Source organism: Sinocyclocheilus anshuiensis, unplaced genomic scaffold (genome assembly GCF_001515605.1).
Source record: "Sinocyclocheilus anshuiensis isolate Anshui unplaced genomic scaffold, SAMN03320099.WGS_v1.1 scaffold862, whole genome shotgun sequence".
Classification (NCBI taxonomy): domain Eukaryota; kingdom Metazoa; phylum Chordata; class Actinopteri; order Cypriniformes; family Cyprinidae; genus Sinocyclocheilus; species Sinocyclocheilus anshuiensis.
The window spans coordinates 549361-571646 of NW_015539882.1; the positions used below are offsets into that span (position 1 = coordinate 549361).

General features: G+C 38.0%; 2 protein-coding genes across 2 annotated transcripts; both read right to left on the reverse strand.

The window, feature by feature from the left end:
* Positions 1–365: 365 nt before the first annotated feature.
* On the reverse strand, positions 366–4316 carry LOC107685446 (claudin-11-like). Its single transcript, XM_016482026.1, has 3 exons — positions 3758–4316; positions 3298–3462; positions 366–935 (listed from the first exon to the last, which is right to left on the reverse strand). The coding sequence occupies exons 1-3, from the start codon at positions 3981–3983 to the stop codon at positions 676–678; spliced, it is 651 nt and encodes a 216-aa protein (XP_016337512.1). The 5' UTR covers positions 3984–4316; the 3' UTR covers positions 366–675.
* Positions 4317–9477: 5161 nt separating this feature from the next.
* LOC107685458 (polyhomeotic-like protein 3) lies at positions 9478–20570 on the reverse strand. The gene is made up of 12 exons (XM_016482050.1): positions 20526–20570; positions 17980–18225; positions 17188–17277; positions 16962–17108; positions 14883–14984; positions 14058–14304; positions 13788–13884; positions 13450–13464; positions 11954–11964; positions 10848–11566; positions 9941–10100; positions 9478–9755 (listed from the first exon to the last, which is right to left on the reverse strand). Exons 1-12 carry the CDS (start codon positions 20568–20570, stop codon positions 9478–9480), a joined length of 2157 nt encoding a protein of 718 aa, XP_016337536.1.
* Positions 20571–22286: the final 1716 nt, after the last annotated feature.

A 22286-nucleotide genomic window follows, 5' to 3' on the forward strand; every position in this document is an offset into this window, starting at 1 on the left:
TGCAGCCTAGCATGGATGAGAGCAGGGAGAGCAGCAATAACCCCCCAGGGTAAACAGAACAGAACTAATATAAATGTATTGCAGATATTGTTAAAGTTCAATCATTTTATGTACACATTTTAGAATTAGTCTGATTCAATGAGAATCAGAAGGCTGAATCCCGACTGACAGAGGAGGAGTTGGGGATGGAGGAGGGTAATTAGCTATTGAGCAATGCAAAAACTGCTGATAATACTGAGGGACCTTATATATGAATGCTTCGATAGATGTCGTATTCCCATAGGTAGATGGGGATCAGCTGAAGGTCAGCTGATGCGAGCTTGACTAACGTGACCTGCCAGAACTAACGCTACGCTTGATACAAGTAAAAAAAAAAAAAAGTTAAAAGAAAGTCACTGAAAAAATATAGGAGCGAAATTAATACTGTGTAAATACTTCCATGAAAAAACATGCCTAGGGAATCGAGAACTGTTTCCCTTTGAATTCTTTTCAGTGTCTGTTCAAACAAAGCCTTTAATGTTCAACAGTTTCCACCGAATTCTCTGTCCCCGCCAAATCTTCACATGTTTGCAGTCAAACCATGGCAGTAGAAAACAAATTCTTCACATATTTGATTGGTGTGTGTTCAAATCTTGAGGTAAGGAGCCTGCGGTCTTATCCAGTGCGTCTTCACATTCACACATGTGCACTCTTGGCATGGCTGTTAATAGGAGGGCCGGAGTTGGTAACTCCGCTGTGTTTTGAGTAGTAGTAGCGGTTTTCGGGATTTTGACTTGGGCCGTCGGCCCTTGAGCAACAAATCATCACCGAGCTGCCAAAAAAACAAAAGGCTGAACCGACCCAGCCAGCATACAGGGAGAATCCGAATGACATCAGGCCGTCCTCGTGAAGCACTCCGATGGGGAACCACACCGTCGACACCATCCCACACAGAGCTGAAAACAAGAGGAAGGCCACTATAATGTAGTACCAGAATCATAGAAACTGACTTGACTGCAATGGAGAAACGATTCTCGACAGAAGTCACCTTCAAATCAAGCAGGTTTCTGTGGGTCAATGTATCAAATTTGCTTGACCAATTTAACCTGATCTGAAATTTGCATGTGGAAAGCTTTCGCCCTCACATGAAATTCCAGAAAGCGTAGATTCTCATTGAAATTACTGCATTTTGCTTAACAACAGTAAATGTGACCACACTTTAGGACTGGACATTTTATTTGTGTTGTTTACACTAAAGAACTAGCCAAATCTAAACCAGCCACCTGTACAAATGGGTCGGACAGTTGACCATGACTGGCTCTTCCCACTCTAACAGGATGTAGGAAATCTCTGGATGTTTTACAGTTACTTCAGTCAAGGACATTTTCAGCCCTGTATGTTGAAAGCTTGACTTTAGAGAGGATATGAACAACCAGAGGACAACATCTAGCATTTTGCTTAGAACTGCAACATTTTCAACAATTTAACAAATTTTTATTTTAGGTTCATGAGTAATATATCAATGGGTTCTTTGAAGGAAATGGTACCATGGCTGTTCTAGAAATGGTGCTCAGGTGTTATTGGTTAAATGGGTTTTGGTAAATACCAAGTTTGCTATGATGGGGTTGATTAAGTGTAGCACTTAACACTTAAAAAAAGGGTTTTTGCCTCGATGCCATATAGAACCATTTTTGGATCCCCAAAGAACCTTTCAGTGAACAATTCTTCAAAGAACAATTTCTTCTTAGTGTGCAGAACATTCATTCTGATGTTCAATCTGAAGCATGTTTTACCACAATAAAGACTTATGGAAATGTTCCATGGATATTGAAGGTTCTTCATGAAACCGTAGAAGAAAATAAAGAACCTTTATTTATAATAGTGTTAAGTGCTACTTTAAACTGTAAAATCCACAAATTTAGAATTGAGTAAAAAGTTTAAAGGACAGTTCACATAAAAATTGAAATGACACATTTATTGAACATAATTCTTCTTGGCGCTTACATGAGAGTTCATGAGTGAAGTAGTGATACAAGTTGTTCTTGTGAGGTAGATCTTTTCAATGAATTGACTGATCCAAATCATAAATGTCCCTCAGGTTTACACACAGACTATATATCAACTTTTTCCTCTATTCGTCAAAAAAGTTATCCTATATGACTTCAGAAGACTTAGAATATAATGCACAAAACAACTTTTTTGACAATTTTATATTATTTAAAGGGGTCATATGACGTTGCTAAAAAGAACATTATGTTGTGTATTTTGCAATATTTTGCATTATGCAATGTGTTTAAGTTTCAAAAAACACATTATTTTCCACATAATGTACATTATTGTTTCTCCTCTATGGCCTGTATGCCCCAAACGTGTCGATTTTTACAAAGCTCATCGGTCTGAAAAGCAAGGTGTGCTCTGATTGGCCAGCTATCCAGTGTGTTGTGATTGGCCGAATACCTCAAGCGTGTGACGGAAATGTTACGCCCCTTACCATATTGTGATGCCCTGTCAGGCCGGAGCGACGATTCAAAAACATTAAAACCCATTATAAACATCATATACGAGGCATTTGTTGCATCCAGTGGGGACATAATTACTGATTATAATGACTTATACTGTCTTTTTACGCGTTGCGTATCGCGCTGCATAAACATAAAACCATGTCTGCATTTGTGATCGGAAAAACAACAACCAACAAGTGCTACTCTACACTGCTCAAAACTCGCGTTTGAATCATCAGTGGCGCGGCCGGCGGGCTTGAGAACGGTGCGGCCAGCGGGCTTGTGGCAACCACATGTGACGCCCCCGGACTAGACTCCGCTTCATCCACGGTGAAAGCCGATCCGGCGATCCACAGCACGAAGTTGATGCATTACATCGTGACGTAGACATGTGGGGGCGTGTTAGAACGAGCCGTTTTAGGTAGGCGTGGTTGACTCTTAACTTTTATAAAGAATATCTCTTTGGATTTGAGACTTTAGTCTTTGCAACTTTACAATCTTCTTTATGCACCAACAGCTTGTAACACTCCAAAGAGAAAGGAAAACTTGAAATCGCATCATATGACCCCTTTAAACTTTCATTCATTGAAAACAGCGAATAGCACATTATTGACTCTTTTTGCGTTCTATAACAAATAAAGTGAACAGATTTTGGAACAGCATTTGAGTGAATAAATGACAGCGCTATAATTTAGGGGCGAACTACCCCTTTAAGAAATGACCATTGAAATGTCCATATTGTTGAGATGTGAATGACACACCTCTTCCTGAGGCTGACCCTAATATATTTCTCATCAATAACATAGTAATAACTCACATATGAACAGTATAAGAAGTCCTCCTAGGACTGCGCGTCTGTGTTTGGTGCCTTCAGTCTCTTGGCTCAGTTTGACGCATGGCATCGCCAGCAGCACGAGCGCCAAAGCCGGCAGACCGAGCAGAGAGGAGGAGACCATCAGAGCGCGAGACGTCTGGATGTAAGCTTCAAACAAACACAACAACAAATGCATTCAGCCTCCCCGACAACCTATAATTTGCGCACAAAAAAAAAGATATATACATCACAAAAAGGGCACGTATATACAATTTTTAATAATTCCAGCGAACTTTTCAACTCAAATAATATTCTAGAGTTAAAAAGGACATTACTGACTACTAAAAAACAACTAAACTAAATGCCGATTTGTTTAAAATCCATAAATCGGAAGAAAATAATAATGCATGCAAACAAAATAAAGATTTTAATAAATATGAACATATGTTGAACTCTTTCTCACCTGGTATATCGAGGATCTGGTTGAGTGAGAGGCAGTGATAGAGAGCAGTAGAGATGACGCACTCTGTCCACAAGCCCTTAGTCTCCAGCTCATCCATCTTCCTGCAGGTGTGCATGCCGTATTTACAGGTCACCACCCAGTCGTTTGTTGAGGTCGCTATTATAATACCAGTCCAGCCGATGCAGCTCATTAAAAAACCACAAAGCAGACGACAGCTATGGGACATTCTGACTCAATGTATACAAATGTGTTCGCAGAGAAGATGTTTATGGTGTTCAAGTAAAAAAACTAATACAAAAACATTAAAAATATTTAAAGATCACTTATCCTAAATTATGGAGAAGATTAGCAAACTAACAGTTTGAGAGTGGACTGTGAATACAATCCATTTGGTAAATTTACTTTTTATAATGGACGTGCCCAACATAACTTTCAGCCAATCAGAAGAAAGCACAGCCACATACGTCACAATCGCCTTCCCTCAAAGCTTGGAGAATAACATCTTTGATTTATTACAGTAATAATAAGTCTCTGCTTTTATTTTCTCTCTCAGTGTTATATTTTTTCGGTTTATTCCCAAATTAAATAATCGTTATAATATTTCACAAACTACAACAGAACTTTGTGTCAACCGGAACAATTTAAAAAGACGCTCTCTGAGGAGGTATGAAATTACTATTTTGGGTGTGAATGCCATCTAGTGGGTTAGATGATATTACGCTGTCCAAGACCAATTTTTGACATCAGAATGATCAATAAGGAGGTTAAAAGAACAATCAGATGTGCTAAACTAAATTACAAAAAACAAAATAGAAAATAACTTTGTTCAAGGTGACATGAGGGCAGTCTGGCATGGGATAAAGAACATGGCGGATATAAGTATACCGAAGCAAGGAACGGTGAAGGACGTTGATGGTAATTTATTGGTCAACGACCTGAATTAGTTTTTTTACACGTTTTGAGAAGCATGATACAAGTGCTGTTCTTGATGATTTTAAACAAAAATTGAGCCCCTCTACCTCTCTTTGAATTTGCATATTTTGAATGTAATGAAGCAGCTGAAAGCTACACCTGTTAACAAAGCGCCTGGTCCAGACGGCATCTGTGGGAGAACACTTAAACACTGTGCAGAGCAGCTCAGTGTTGTGTTTCACTCACTGTTTCAGGCACCCCTGGATCAAGCTGTAGTTCCTTGCTTATGGAAAACGTCTAACATAATACCTATTCCTAAGCGAGAGAAGTCACATTCTTTTAACGATTTTCGGCCCATTGCATTAACTTCTTTAGCTATGAAAGCCTTAGAGAGGGAAGTTAAGTCACAACTTATCACAGTTACGGGTCATAAGTTAGATTCTTTCAGTGTTGCCAACTCATTTTTAGGGGAGGTTGCTAAAGGAAGGTCAATTTGTTGCTAAAATTTGCTAAATGACGTTGTGATGTCATTGCTCGATGACAATTGTCACTACTTAAAATCTCAGCAAAAAATATTTTATATAGGCCCTATGTTAATTTAGATTTGTTTGTAAAATAATATAATGTAATATAATATTAAAATATAAATAACTGTATTTTTAAATACAACATTGAATTATTGAACACTTGCACATTTTTGAACAATTAGGGCCTACACTTTAAGTTTGTTTTTATTAGCTAGTAAACTAGTAAAACTACACATTCTGAACAATTATAGTTTTAAGCAGTGTATTAGCAGTTAGTTAGTATGCTACACTCTGTAAAATATCTGTAAAAATGGGTCACAATCTACTATATGAAGGAATTTTCCGTATTGATTTTTCAGAGTTTTTTTTACCTGCATTTTAAATTCCACATTGTATTTTGTGTTTTCGGGTTACAGGGTTACAATGGCTAATGAATAATGGATAATGGATAATGTCCTGGAAAATTACTAGTATCTTTTCCATTTTTCTAGATATTTTTCTTACAGTGTACTAACTGATCAACAATCGCAGGTACAAGCTACTAACAAGGTGTATCATAAATTAACAATTATTAAATTATTATTATTAAATTGAGCAATTGCTAATAGCAGCTAATTTAATTCATGCGAAGTGTGTACAGCTAGGCATCTTTGGTTTCCTCATTTTGTGTAATTTAGATGTAAAATGTGTGCCTTTTTAGCTTTAGAGTCACTTATCAAAAGTTGCTAAAAGTTGCCAAATAAATGTTAAAAATGGCTAAATTTGTTGCTAGGTGCTTTTGGAAGAAAAAGTTGCTAGGGTAGTGTGAAAAGTTGCTAAATTTAGCAACAAAATTGCTAAATTGGTAACACTGGATTCTTTACAGTTTGCATATCGCACTAAAATAGGTGTGGATGATGCAAAGCCGTTCCTCTTAAATACCACACAACAACATTTAGAGAATGGAGGCACATTTGCTAGAAAGCTGTTTGTTGATTTTTCCTCTGCGTTCAACACAATGAATCCTATTCTTTTAGCGAAGAAACTTGTATGTGAATTTGATGTGAGTCACGACTTAGTTTTATGGATCTTAGATTTTTTGACATGTAGGCAGCAAAAGAGTCATGTTGAATGGAGTGTTGTTGGATACGCTTGTTACATCAATTGGATCTCCTCAGGGGTGCGTAGCCTACTGTCTTCAATTCTCTTTATACTCTGAGTCTATACAAATGAATGTCGCAGCACTAAGGATAACTGTCATGTAGTTAAATATGCTGATGACACAGTTTTTCTATCTTTGTTAACAAGTGCAGAATGTGATGACAGTAACGATCACAACGAGTTCTTTGAGTGGTGCAAAGAAGCTAAACTACAACTGAATATTACTAAAACGAAAGAGATGGTAATTGATTTGAGAAAAAACGCCTCAAAGGTGAAACCTGTGTATTTTTATGGAAAAGAAGTTGAAAGGGTACAGGAGTACAAGTATCTATCGGATCGGTTTGAGAAAGGGGAAAACATTTAACACGATAAAAAAAAACCACTGGGTGGATTTTTATCATTATAGGATGGTTGTGTACACACACTGCCAACACACATTTCAGTTCAAACAACTTGTAAATGTGCATGTAGCATCCTATGACCCCTTTAAGAAAGTGAATCAAAAACGTAAGCTCTTAGGAAATTGAACTCCTTCTGTGTACAAAAAAACATACTGAGAACTTTTTATACTATTATTGAGAGTATCTTGAGTTTTTATTTTTTTATGCTTGTAATCTTCACTCTCTCTTAGGAATAAGAATTGTTTGCAGACCTTAGGCCTTTGCGGAGTCTAGCAGAATTCTACGAGCAACAAATGTTACGGAAAACTCGTAGTATTACAGGAGATGACTCTCACCCCTTGAAGGTTTACTTTGAGGTATTGCCCTCTGGAAGAAGATTCAGAAGCATTAAATGTTCATCTAATAGATATAAATTCACTTTTGTTCCAGAGGCTATACATTTTTGCAATTCAAAGTTTTAGTAATTTTTTTTCTTATTGTTATGTATGGAATTTATTATGAAGCATGTTAGGTTGTGTTTGTACTTATTTATCTCTTTGTATTGTCTAGGTGATATCTTATGTTTGTATTAAGTTGTTGTGTGATGCTACTATCCTACTTTAATTGCCCCTTGTGGGATTAATAAAGTTGACTTAAAAAAAAAAAAGAAACATATCTGGAGGCTTTATGATGACTTATACCAAGCTCAGAGAAACCCTTACTAAATGACAGAAAACAGATTTATACACTACTGTTCAAATGTTTGGGGTCAGTAAGATCTTTTTTAAAACAAGATTTTATTGTATTTATTTATTTTTTATGTAATTTTTTTCCTGGATGACAAAGCTTATTTTTCAGCAGCCATTACTCCAGTGTCACATGATCCTTCAGAAATCATTCTAATATGCTGATTTGCTGCTCAAGAAACATTTATTATTAATATTGAAAACAGTTGTGTTACTTAATATTTTTCTGGAAACCATGATACATTTTTTCATGATTCTTTGATGAATAGATAGAACATTTTTAATAGATTTTTTGTAACATTGTAAAAGTCTTTACTGCCACTTTTGATGAATTTAATGCATTCTTGCTGAACAAAATGATTAATTTCTGAGGAAAAAACAAAACAAATTACTGACCCCAAACTTTTGAACACATTGCCACATGTTGAAGATGCACCTGTAAAAGGACAAAAACAATAATAAAATCAACAAAGAAATGTGTACAATAAATGACCAATTCAAAGTTCCGTAACAAAATGTAGTTGGTTTAATTAAATAATCAAAAGTGGCACAAGAAAGGTAATGTAACAATGAGAAACAACACTTGATGACACAATCTAGTACATAGCTTGCCTCAGCAAAATGCCTACAGTAGTTTCATAAGGTCTCATAAAAAAGGCACCTTTTCACTGCCTTGATTTAAAACGATTGCCTTCGGGTACCTTCTTCTTGTCTTATTCTTTGACAGTCTGTCTGATTTACACAGTACCACTGCGGAGATTTCACAAAATGTCATTTCTCAAACGTCGTTTAAAAATGTTTATAAACTTGAAATGATTCGCATTTGTACTTTCTAGAGCCTTAGAAGACAAATATATTAAATATTACAAATCCTTCACAAAACATTTTTTTTTTAATTTATACACACAGAACACTGCATTGTTATACATGTATACATATGGAATACGATAGGAAAATATATACAAAGGGACATGCACACAATAACAGCACTTCCGTTCTTGTCAAACCTCTCCCGCGCTTGACACAGGAAGTGATCTCCTTTGCTTTCAGCCAAAAATATAAAATCATTGACCCTGATCATGATTACCCATACAAAAAAAGGAGACGCTAACAGTTCCCTCCTACTGCAATTAAATAAGTATCCTGTAAAACGCTCACAGACTGAGACCATTATATTGCTACCATGCTTTCAGACAGAGGCTAAGTTTACAAGAACTGTAAGGTTTTGCTAGTTTAGTTCAAGCAAATACATGTAAGCTTTCTCATAATAATGAAATTATCGCATAAATCTCTGAAGATTAAAGTGCACAAAATGGCTCTATTCTATTGGCAAGTGCTCTTATGGTCCACAAGGATATACCTAGCTTCTTTTGTGTCTCTGTTTCATTCTCTTTATCTTCCACCTTCTTTTAGAGAGTTGATGCGGGCACATATTTTGAGAGCGGGGCCGAGTTTGACATTCATGGCGCTCATCAAATGGTCTTCGGTCAGAAGAAGCAAGGCCTGCCCGTCGATCTCTTGGGCTCTGAAGGATTCTGCGATGTCTTGACACCCTTAGATAATTGAGGTGGGTTAAAACAGTACTGATAACATTCACATAATGGAACTAAGTTTGGAAAAAGTTTGTCAAGATAAATTTAATGTTAGCTTGAGAAAGCCACGCTAACAGACAGAGACAGACAGACAGATAGACAGACGATGATAGATAGATAGATAGACAAATATAGATAGACAGACAGACAGACAGACTGACTGACTGACTGACTGACTGACTGACTGATTGATTGATTGATAGACTGACTGACTGACTGACTGACTGACTGACTGACTGACTGACTGACTGACTGACTGACTGACTGACTGACTGACTGACTGACTGACTGACTGACTGACTGACTGACTGACTGACTGACTGACTGACTGACTGACTGACTGACTGACTGACTGATTGATTGATTGATAGACAGACGGCCGACAGACAGAGATAGAGAGATAGTATATATATTATGCTGATATCAGTGGTTGACAGACATTTTGTTTACCGGGAATGGCTCCAGTCCTTCCTGTATGATAAATCCTTCCACCAGGTGTGTTAGAACCAAAGGTTTGGCCGCTTCTGATGGTTGCTGAGCCTCTGTGGCCTTCATCTGACTGACGGTGGGAGGCTGAACTGGTGGCCTCTCTAACACAGGGTGAAATTTTGGAGGAAAGCAGCTGTCCACAGGGGACATATCTAATGGCTGAGTGATGGAGGACTGGATGGGTGACATGTCAGAGGACAGGCTGGAAATTGCTAGATGAAGATGAAGACAGTTGTGATATTACCAACAGGGTATATACATCCTGCTTCAGATTTCAGGAGACTTTATGGAGTTCTCAGTTATATATTGAGGTATGAACTATCTCAGATGTTTCTCCTAAAACATTCAGATAAATTGTATATATTTGATATACATATATGACTATGACTCTATATACCTGAGTGATTGTCTGACTGGGTGGACATTTCCTCACACTGGTCATCTTTCTCAGCTGGCCATGGTGCGACTGAGGTCGAGAGTGTCTCATTCTTCTGTGACGTCTTGATCTGGCTGTCAGTCCTCGAATCCTCTGTGCAGACTGTCATCTTGTCCAAGACCTGAAACGGAGAGATTGTTCACGTCAACATATACTCACTAAAGCATTACTGTAAAACAATATTACGATAGTATCATTGAGATACTATTATAGTTATATTAATATTTAGAAAGTTTTTAATTTGTGTATTTTAATTTTAGTTAGTTGTAGTAATGTTTTTTCGTTTAAATAAGTCAATATAGTTTTTATTTATTTTTATTTCAGTTTTAGTTTAAATTTTTTTAGTATATCAAGCTAAACTAAAAAAATGGAACTAGCTGAAATAAATAATTTATTTATTTTCAGTTAACGTTTATTTTATAATTTAACAATGAAAATGTAATTAACTTTTTTTTGTTTTAGTTTGAATTAACTATAATAACCCTGCTGTAAAAAAAAAAGTTATTTTAAGAAGTAATGATAGACTGATATATCGCCCATGAGTATTAATCAGATCATATTTGATATTTCACCATTATGAGACTATGAGCATTGGATTATAACGGCCTGATTGGCCAGTTATCAAGCGCTTCCCCTTGCATTGTTTCCAAAATCCAATTTTGAACAAATTTTGTATTTATTTCACTTCAGCAATTTATCTATGTAACATTTATCATCATTAAATTGTCTTTTTAGCATTAAATCAGCCACACTTCTCTCTAAATATCATAGTATCGGCCATTGAAAAATCCATATTGGTCGCCCACAAAAAGTAAAGTTCTTTCAAATGTATCCTAAGAAGTTTGAAGTTTGCACTGTATTTAATAACCTTCTCCGTAGTTTCGCTTGATGGCTGATCTACGGTGACAGGCTGGGTGATTTTCTCTTGGGGTGCTGGACATTTCAGATCTTGAGGAGTCTGTTCTGGTACATCTCCCTCCTTCTGCTCTTGCTTTCTATCCTTCGGCTCTTTCGATGTCTCGGATGTCTGTGTTGGACTCTGTGAGGTCAAAAGAGACTGCAGCGGTGCGAGAATGCTGCTGGTGGACACCAGGGGCAGCACTGGAGACGGAGGGGATGCCCTTTGAGGAGACGCCAGCGGTGGGGTGGTGATGAGAGGTGTGGCCGCTGTGGTTTGTCTGGAGGGCGACAGCTGCACCAGCTGTGGGCATGGGTTTGGAGTCCGTAACGGCTGGGCGGGACACTCTGGTTTAGCGAGCACAGGCGAGATGAGAGGCTTGGATTGGATGAGATCGTGGGGCGGGGACACAGTAGCTGTCTTTGATTGGCCGTTGGTGCACTGGGCAGATGCAGAAGACAACGCGATCCTCAGCAGCTGTTTTGTAGCCAGTAAGGACCCACCGGGTGAGGAAGACCTCAAGGGCAAAGTCAGGGTATGGGGTGTGAGGTGAGACCTCGCGGGGGAAGGAACGGTGATGGGCACTGAAGCGCTCTGCGCCGACACGCTTTGGGATGACTGGGTGGACGGGCAGCGCTTTAACTCTGGAAGAGGCTTCTTTGGTGTGGCGGGGGGAGAGTTTGGGGGCGACGATGATAGATAGATAGATAGACAAATATAGATAGACAGACAGACAGACAGACTGACTGACTGACTGACTGACTGACTGACTGATTGATTGATTGATAGACAGACGGCCGACAGACAGAGATAGAGAGATAGATAGATAGATAGATAGATAGGGGTTCTTTGTACCTGGTAAATTGGATATAAAGCTTGACACTTGATCCACCGACCACTGAGCTGGTTTTGGATAGGGGGAGACATCGGTGGGAGACACAGGATCTATGGGTGAGGTGGGAGCACTTCTCGTTTCCTCCACTGTTTGCCTGACTCTAATCTCTCGCTCTCGTTCCTGTTCCGTGTGTCTGCGGAGCCTGGTCTTCATTGGAGCAGCCGTCACATCTTCACCCTCGTGTGGCGGCTGCTGAAGGATTCTCCACTGCTCCGTGGTCCCATGTTTGGCCTAGACGGTAACAGAGTTAAGTATAGCACACAGATCTCAAACAAGTGCATTGTTTTACAGGCCTTGGACAAACCTGGTGGAAATTTTCCTCAGCACCACTGAGCTCAGATCTGTGGCCCCCCTCACTCACACAGCGCCTGAGCGCACGGAAACGTTTGGTGTAACTGAACCTGCAAGAAGATCGAGAAGGTAAACAAAGGTTGTCTTTAGTCAGCCCAACATACTGACCAAAATCAGCCTTGCAGCTTGTAATGTGTGTCAAGGGTTGATGTTTATCACAAACCATGACCACATCCTGTCACAGTATGTATGTGTAAGTGTGTGAGTCTTTTTAGGACAACGCTAGCTACTGGCTTTGAGCGCATGACTCACTATTCCACCATACTTAAATACAGTGCTCCTAAAAACACTTTTGTATACTTAAAAATGTATCAAAGTCATTGCATTAGAAACAAAATAGAAAAAGTGGCATTTGCAAACAAATGATTCAGCTTTTGTCTTAGCTAACTTCACTTAGCCATTTTGCAATGACCAAGTTGTCATTTTTAGTTCCTCAATTTGACTTATAGGTGTTCTAGTACAGTAACCACAGTTGCAGTTCACCACATTAACTATGAACCAAACAAATCCTTTTTTGTAAACACTCATTCTCTTAAAAAATTGTCTTCAAAATATCGAGAAAGTCTTTTGGTTCTGTATTACTTTAATATAAACTCCACTTAGTTTGATAATTGCTGTATAATGAAATAACATTCATAACATTTATAGGTGTGTCCAAACATTTAATGCGGCCACTGTAAGCATTCATATTAATTTGTTAAGCTGCTGAGGGAAATACCCTTTTCAACACCACACAAAGAGTCAATTTGACATGTGTTCTTTTATTCTTGACGAGAACTCTAGATACATGCAGGAAATCATGCTCAGACCTTTCCAGTTGTGGTTTCTGACCCCACTAAGCTTGAGAAACGTGTTGATGGAGCAGTTGTTTGTGCCAGAATACAACTCAGACACCCATTCATTATTGTGTCAGTTATACTAATAGGTCAGGTTGTTTATTTTATTCTGTCAATGTGTTATTTATGTCACGGAATGGAGGAGTACCTCTTGGCACAGGATTTGGAGCAGAAGCGTTTGGAGCGTGGGAATGTTTGGGCGGTGCCTTTCCTCTTGCAAAATTGGCACTGCAGAACAAGCTTGTGGGACTGTCCGACACCATCTACAGTGAAAAAATATTAGTAAAAGATGACAGACAGACAGACAGATAGACAGATAGATAGATAGATAGACAGATAGATAGATAGATAATATTGATTGATTGACTGATTGATTTTGGCTTATGATGCAATAAACTACAAATACAAACTTAGAAAATAAGGCAGATGTTTTACTTACTGTTTGTAACCACATCATCTGAGTCTGTGGAGTCCTCTGGAGGTTCTGAACTGGAAGGGATGAGTTCTACTTCCCTCACACCATTCACCCCAGACTCATGGACAGGACCCACCATCAGAGACGACCTGCTCACCTGTGGGATTATTGTGAAATATTATTACAAAATATAATAAACATTTTCTATTTTAATATATTTTAAAATGTAATGTATTCCTGTGTTGTCAGCATATTTACTCCAGTAAATCATTCTAATATGCTGATTTGCTGCTCGAGAAACATTTGTCATTATTATCAATGTTGAAAACAGTTGTGCTGCCGAATATTTTTGTGGAAACCGTGATACATTTTATTTTTCAGGATTCACAGATGAACAGAAAGTTCAAAAGAACAGCTGGGGGATGCTGATCTGGCTGTGGGGCCTCTTGAGAACACTGCTGTTCAGCTTCTGCTTCGCTAAGGCATGGGCCTGTGCAGGTGCATACAGGGCTGGAGAAAAATGAAAGAATAAGAAACAAGAATCAGCTGGATATTCTCACATTGTGAGAGATATGTTGGAAATTTTGGTCACTTTATGTGGCATTTTGCCCCAAAACCTCATTATATTTTTATACTTGATGACATAGTAAACCACCGTTCAAGATATGTATGCGTTCACTTACATGGAGGTGGAACCGTAAGATGGCGAACGGGTGCTTTTGTTTGAGCTGTTTGAGATGCTGGGCTTTCTGTCTTAGTAGCTCCATCCTTCCCTGGAGCATTCACTGGCTGGCTGGGTCTCAGATGGAAGGTTGGTAATCTTGAGCATGAAAGAGAAGGGGGTTGGCTTGATGTTGTGGGCTTTAGTGGTAAATTTGGAGGGATGGTAAGGGTGCCAGGTGGAGGTGGACGGAGAGTCAGACTCTGGAGCTGAAGAATAGAGACAGAATGAAAGATATTGATGCCATAAATTCTGGTTTTGGAAGAACACCACATGTAACAGAAACCAGATGAACACAGATTTAAAACTTCAGAAAAAAATATGTTTTTTGGCTTTTACAGTTATATGCTACATTAAAGTTAGTTCATCTACAAATGGAAAAAATTGTCATCATTTGCTCACTCTCATGTCATTACAAACTTGTATAACTTTCTTCATTGTAGGAAGATGTTTAGCAGAATATCTGAGCTGCTCTTTCCATATTTTTAAAATGGACAAAAAAAGCACAAAAATACAATAAAAAGTTCATATGACTTGTCAGCGATATTCTTGCAAAGTCTTCAGAAGATTTGAGAGCAGAGGGGAATTTTCAGCAAATAATAATAACAAATAATTTTTTGGAGCCCCATCAGTCACCATTTCTTTTTATTGTGTAGAGATTCTGCTCAACTTCTCAAGTAAGTTCAGGTGGGTAAATGATGACAAAACATCATTTTTGAGTGAACTGTCCCTTTAAATTCAGAAGAACGGATGTCTTTATCACATGATCAGATATAATCAATCTCACCTGTGTGGAGGGAAATCTAGGTGAGGAAGAGGAAGGGGTGGAGGAAGAGGAGGAGGAGGAGAGGGCAGGTACATCAGGCCGCACAGCAGACGTTAGAATCAACTGCCAGATGGCAAGCACAGAGAAAGAGAGAAATGCAAGAGAGAAAGAAAAAGAGAGAAGGTAAAAAGATAAAGAAAAAGTCCCAGAGGTGCAGAGTAGAAGGCTGTCATTTCCTGCCTGTTGTGCTTTTGCTGTGTAGGTGTGATGGTGAACTTCACAGCACAGTGAAGAGCTTTTGATGTGGTCGAGTAAAATCTGTCCTCATCAGAGACATGCAAGCATGCACCCTGTGCAGGCCTCTATACACTAACCCTCTGCTTGTTTAAGCCAATATGCCTGCTGGTCACACTAGACCATGAGCTGAGAAGAAATACAACCTGTAGACATAAGTTATGTGTGCACAGCACACACACCACCAGTCAAAAGCTTTTTTCAAAAGTGATTTTTAAAAATGTTTTTGGAAATCTGTTACGCTCACCAAGGCTGCATTTTTTTAAATCAAAAATACAGTAAAAACAGTAATATTCTGAAATATCATTACAATTCTAAATAACTGTTTTATGTTTTAATAGATTTTAAAATGTAATTTATTCCTGTGATGGAAAAGCTGTATTTTCAGTATCATTACTCCAGTTCTCAGTGTCACACGATCCTTCAGAAATCATTCCAATCTGCTGATTTGCTGCTCAAGAAACATTTCTTTTTATTATCAATGGTGAAAACAGCTGTCCATATTTTTGTGGAAACCCTGATACGTCGTGATTCAAAGGTTTGGGGTAAGTAAAATAAAAAAATAAAAAATAATAAAAAATTGACACTTTTATTCAGCAAGTACGCATTAAATTGATTAAAAGTAACCGTAATTCCATTTATAATGTTACAAAGGTTTCTATTTCAAATAAATGCTGTTCTTTTTAACTTTTTATTTAATCAAAGAATTCTAATAAAAAGGTTTCACGGTTTCCTCAAAAATATTAAGCAGTAATAGCAATAATACTTGATAATAACCAAGCACCAAATCAGCATATTAAAATGATTTCTGAAGGATCATGTGACACTGAAGACTGGAGTAATGATGCTGAAAATTCAGCATTACTTCACAGGAATAAATTACATTTTAAAATATTTAAAAATTGAAAACAGTTCTTTTAAAGGGGTCATATGATGCTTTTTTAAAGATCATTATTTTGTGTATTTGGTGTAACAGAATATGTTGACATGCTTTAATGTTCAAAAAACACATTATTTTTCAAATACTGTACATTATTGTAGGTCCTCTATGCCCCGCCTCTCTCAAACGCTTCGTTTTCTACAAAGTCCCTCCTTCCGACAAGCGCAGTCTGCTCTGATTGGCCAGCGGACCCAGTGCATTGTGATTGGCCGAACACCGCAAGCACTCGTCGGAAATGTAACACCCCTTACCATAATCGCGAGCTTCAGCTTTCAAAATAAATGTAAAGACAGAGCCCGAAAGGGGAACAGAGTCGCGCGACAGACACAGTGATGAAGCTGGTATGTGTTTGCAGTACACAAGCCACGGTTAAGACAGCTGAATCCACTGTGATGTGACCCTGTCTCTCTCTCTCTCTCTCTCTCTCTCATCTATGCACAATCAGCTTGTAACACTCCAAAGAGAAAGGAAAACTTGAAATCGCATCATATGACCCCTTTAAATTGCAGTAACATTTCACAATAATGCATTTTTTTCTGTATTTTTATCAAATAAAATACAGTCTTGGTGAGCATGAGAGACTTCTGTCAAAAAACAGTACGACACTTTGATGCAGATACGAGCAATAAATACAACATTAACAAGGACTGTGAGTAAACAGTGCAGTGGGTCACAGGACACCCTTCATATCTGCATTCACTAAGAGTTGAGAAACCAGCAAAGTTTCCATTTGAGTGTGAAAGGGGGCACGTCTTCTGTTGCATTATGGGTAAAACTGTTAAAAGTGCATGTGAGGAACTGAAATTGCAATGATGAGGAGTTTAAAAATGCTGCAGAACAGGACATGATGACACAGGTTGTCTCACCATCTGGGCCCTCAGAAGCATCTGAGCCTGACTTGTACTCGGGCTCTTCCCCAGAAGCAGCGCTTGAGGGGAGATTTTACGAGCAGTGCTTGGATTCTGACTTCCTCTTACAAGAGGTGTTGATCCAGGAGTGTTGGGAAGAAAAACCTGAGAGAAATTAAACAATAAATGTCATGACAACACCAAGAGAACGAACATTATTTCTTCTATGTTGTTGCACACACACCGTTTTAGGGCTTTGCTGCGACGATGAAGCTTGGCTGACTCTCTCACTTGGTGAAAAAGAAGGTGCCAGTCGGTCCCCAGACAGATTGACCTGGAGGAAGAGATAGAAGTTTTATGATGATAGAATAAAGTGGTTAATTTTATTATAAAAGATGAAAAACAATAGTAACAAACAGTATTATAAAAAGATGTATAAATATGAAATCGAAATGTTATATTAAAATTACATTTTACATGTTATGGATTACTTGCACAACTACTTCCATTTTTTTTAGACAGTTTAGGCTATCCGGAAACAGCGTTCAGCGCACCTAGTTACTCATTAGAATGCAGATAATTATTTTTTATTTATGCAGATACTTATTTTGTCGGTTGATTATAAACAATGAATCATGTTCTCTGGATGAACATGATTTTGCTGAATTGTTCCTGTAAATATATACATTTCCTTTCCCAATGTGGATTCTGAATAATGAAATAAAATCAAATGTAGTTCCTCATGAACCTGCAGCTCATCTTCTTATCAACTGTGTTTTTACTTACTGATCATATTTTCATTTACAAATGAATCTGACTGATAAACAATATTTGCATGTGTCTTTTAAAATAGATGAATGAATACGGTACCTTCCTCAGAGAAATGTAATGATGCTAAACTCATTTAATTCATCTTACACAGTTACTGTATGTGTTGACAGCACAAATACTTTGAATATTAATGAAAAGGGCCAACACTTCACTTTCAAAGGGCAGAAATTATACACAAAACTGACCATGGTTTGAGCAAACATACCTGCACTACTTTTCTGTTGGTGGGGGTGGGTTGATTGTGGAAGGTGGTTACAGTTGTGAGCGCAGGAGGAGTTTTTGGTGCGCCATTGGCCTGATGGGAAGGGTTCACCGCTGTGGTGGTCGTGGTGTTAACTGTGCTCTTTGCAGGTTCTGCTTTAGTTTGGGGCTCCTTGTCCATTGTTCCACAGAATCTGGACACAATAAGCTGAAATACAGTTGACTGTAAATATGTAAGTGTACTAAAACTCTACTTCAAGTCAAAATATCGACCTTGAAGTTTATTCCATTTGTAAAATCCACGTCCCAGTGCAACTGAATGTAGTAAACTATAGATATCCTAAAGAACTACAAAAATATGTCAACCACAGGCTGGTCATTTGTCTAGGGACTCAAGCTGAACATGCAAATTTCCATCAGTTTTCTTGTATTTGCTTACAGGGCCTGTCTTCTAATACACTTTGCACGAGAATGAAATGAAGAACATGACTGTTGTGGAAACTGACAACCTTGCAGAAAGGTCTTCTGAATTTCATTAATCAGTGACAGGAGAGATCAATTATAATTATGTTTTAATAAGTGCATTTGCATGCATAACAAATAAAAATCTATTCACATATATACATTTTACCACTATACATAAAAATATGGTGAATGTGATTTCACCAAGTGCAACATGTTCCTGGATCAACATCCATGTTGATCCTGGAACAACATTCCAATCAACCAATCAGAATTGAGGGATAAGTTAACAGGAAATGTCAATTTTCGCCTTACAACCAGAGTTAGGTGCTTCTACACCCTTGTTATTCAACCATCATTTCCCTCTGATTTTAGGAATAAATTATGGGTAGGGTTAGGTTTAGGGGTAGGGATAGGGTTAGGTCTATATTTTTGGACAATAATGTTGATCCAGGATCAACAAAAGATGTTGATCCAGGAGCATGTCTTATTTGGCAAAATCACGGTCACCTAAAAATATATCTACACTATATAAAGAAAACGGCCTTTCTATACTAGATGCCTTTTATGCATGATATGAAAAAAATAAAAATAAATGACCACACTACATAAATTATTAAAGCAGCAAATATATTTTAATTTTATGGGATTTATTTTAGGTGCATTAACTAATAAGTTGATTCTGTTCAGTAGACTAACTTTAAAACAGGAATTGGGCATGAGTGAAAATGTTGCACTGTTCTAGCTGAATTTCTATCAGGAACTAAAGTTCAGATTCAATACAATCAGCAGAACATAGGAATATCAACTGTGTTTAATTATATTTTTAGTAGAATTATAAAAGATTCTATATGTGCTATTGTATGCTATATATGTACAGTATATAGAGTAGAAATGCATTTAAAATTCTGGTTATGTGCAGAAACAAATAACAAAACTGAACAAAACAGTATGGAATCTGTAACATCTTATCATTGTATTACCTACGCCTTAAAAAATCCTTTTAACTAAAAAGAATGTCAAAGTGTTACAGCAAAAACCATCGATTGGTTAACGCAATTGTAAGTTACCTCACCATATACGGTGAAAATGATATCATAGTTTAAAAGACAATACATGAAAATGTACATTAAAACATGTAGGAATTATTTATAATTTTCATAAAAAATATGTTATATTAAAGAAATAAGTATATAGTACAGTAAAATACTGTTAAAATAGTATTTTCCATATGTAAAAAATATAAAACGCCTTATAATTAAGGGCAAAGCAGCATTTCAATGCAAAACTCATCTGTGGCATTCGTTTATTTTTGTTACAAGTTATGTTTTGCATTTTATTAATATATAATAATCATGTAACTGGTGTTACGTGCTTGTGTGGGTAATTGGGCTACAAGTGGCCACAGATGCTTGATAGGTCAAATAAGCTCAAATATGTTGTATATTAACAGTACATCATTTAATAATATGTACAGTTAGGAACTGTAAAATATACAATCACCAAACACCTCCCGTAATGCCTGTAATATCATCATTGCATTTTTACAGTAAAGTTCTGGCAACCACGGTTGTTTATTTTACCGTAAATTTGACCACAAATGTACAGTGTATTATTATTATTATAACTCACACCATGCCGCAGCTGAACAAAAATGAAGCATCTGAGCATTTCTGCTTAAAACAAGACAATTTGGCTACAATAATAGCCTAATGTAGCCTAATATTGCGCCAGGCCTGCACAGCGAAGACGAATAATGCGCTGCGCTTTGTTTCATACGAACCATAGAAATAAAAATCCCGAGTGTAAATGAAGCATTCGTGTAGTTATTGAACATGAAGGTTTTAACCCTCTCTCCTTGCAATAACTGTGAAACCTGAACGACATTAATGGACACATACCAGGAAGCGCCGCGCGCACAGGTGCCAGGACGCCACGCGTGTTTTCAATGTTTATGCGCGAGCCGCAGTCATTTGTGAATAAACACCCACGGTGATTCCCAAAAACATCCGCGTATTTGTTATAACATTTCGACGGCCTATGACGGAGCGGCAGAAATCGCAATAAAAACAAATGCACAGGTCCTACAAAAAAGCCCACTGAATGCGACGGCGGCTTGCGGAGTCGGTGCATTTACGTCTTATGCTCATTCCGCGGGTCATTATTTTGGTCATATATTGAAAATGGGCGTGTGTTCGTGCAGTGACAGCTAGAGCCCTCTGTCCGTCCCCGAAGACCTGCACTTCCCTAAATTATGGCGCGGCGTGATGCATATAAAAGCAGCTGCCTTTTATCGAGCACACGAAATGCACACGGCGTAACTTGCTGCGCATTGAAATACACAAAATGAAAGTCAAACGGGAAAATGATGATGCTCTGTGCGCGAGCGTGCGCTCCTCCCTTTGCAACCGAGCCGGTCGCGGACCTTGCCTAAACATCCTTCTTTTTACAACTGATTAATGAGCGTTCAAGATCCTACCTACCTGTCCGAAGTCAACGGGGTAGTTCTCCCATCACACACTGACCGTTTTCAGCGACTGCTACAATCCCGTCATGTCCTAATGCGTCAAAGGTAAAAGTAGCGATAGAAATTCATCAGGGCGGTGAATGTTACAGCACCGCTTACAGTGTAGGAGGACCGTACACGCTTCTGTCATTGAAAAATACGAGGAAATGTACATGTACACTTTGCAGCAAGCATAAAATGCTTATATTTGTGCACGTATAACCCAAAACAGACTCCATCTCTATATTATAAATGGCTGCTTTGGCCATTGTGAAGCTAATAATAACCATAACAATAATAAAGCTTCTCCATTACTGAGAGATTGAGTTAATGAGCTCTCTTTGGAAATACTAATACGGCATATTTTAACTTTTAGTAAACCAAGCATTATTGATTAGCCTATTTAGGCTATCTTCTATTTTCCTCCTTGAAAATGGTTAAATTTCCATATTTTGCCCCTGTAAAACAGTCTACTTAATAAAAGCTAACTTTAGTTTAGAAATGTAGTAGAGCAACACTTGTTATAGGCTACATTTAATTTAATTTAGAATAGCGAGACCAACCACCGTAAAAATTACAAAATGTATTTTAAAAATGTAAAAAAAATAAAGTAAAATAAAATGAATGCACCTTTATATTATTATTATTATTATTATTATTAATTAGTAGTAGTAGGCCTAGTAGTAGTTGAAGTACCGGTTACTATGCGTGGTTACTATGGTTTACCGTGAGGTCACCAGTGGCCAGTGTGCCCTGCGCGCTCAGTAATCGGATCAGACACGCTGTTGCGCTGTTTACGGTTGTCCACTAAACTTTACACGCACGGTCTTTATACTCTCTCTTATGTGAGAAGATCTGCTTTATATCACTGGTTGAAACCGGTGCATTAAAGTTTATCAATGGAATAAGGAAATTTGCACATCATCGGTGAGAGCTCGAATGCCTCAATATGCCGGACACGAGACTTATAAAGCCGAAACCTGTTGCAACGAAACCTAAGCATGTGAACAAGAAAGCCAGTACAGCTGAAACCACACCTGCAGTCAGAACCAGAGATGTCGGTCACCGCAAAAACAGGACATCAAGCTGCCCAAGATGCACCCGTGACACCGAATACAAACCCAAAGCAACGGAGAGAAGCAATAAAGCAATACAGGCGAAACCGGCCGAGACTTCAACGAGGTCCAAACCTGCGAAATATGCACCGAAGGAACAACCAATGCCAAAAACATATTCGCATGCGCTTTCTGAAATCCACAGGTAGGAGGACAGTGCCAGTGGAAACATATGGTGGATCAGGTCTTAATCCAAGCATCAGCAGTAAACTGTGTAGTTGCCATAGA

What these genes read in the sequence shown, in the direction of transcription:
- LOC107685446 (XM_016482026.1), bottom strand. Translation starts at nt 3,983, where the DNA reads ATGTCCCATAGCTGTCGTCTGCTTTGTGGTTTTTTAATGAGCTGCATC. An exon ending in CCAGATCCTCGATATACCAG is followed by an intron (nt 3,463 to 3,757) that starts GTGAGAAAGAGT and finishes GTTTGTTTGAAG; the next exon opens with CTTACATCCAGACGTCTCGC. An exon ending in ACTTCTTATACTGTTCATAT is followed by an intron (nt 936 to 3,297) that starts GTGAGTTATTAC and finishes TCTTGTTTTCAG; the next exon opens with CTCTGTGTGGGATGGTGTCG.
- LOC107685458 (XM_016482050.1), bottom strand. Translation starts at nt 20,570, where the DNA reads ATGCACCGACTCCGCAAGCCGCCGTCGCATTCAGTGGGCTTTTTT. An exon ending in CCAACAGAAAAGTAGTGCAG is followed by an intron (nt 17,278 to 17,979) that starts GTATGTTTGCTC and finishes CTCTTCCTCCAG; the next exon opens with GTCAATCTGTCTGGGGACCG. An exon ending in CGCAGCAAAGCCCTAAAACG is followed by an intron (nt 17,109 to 17,187) that starts GTGTGTGTGCAA and finishes AATTTCTCTCAG; the next exon opens with GTTTTTCTTCCCAACACTCC.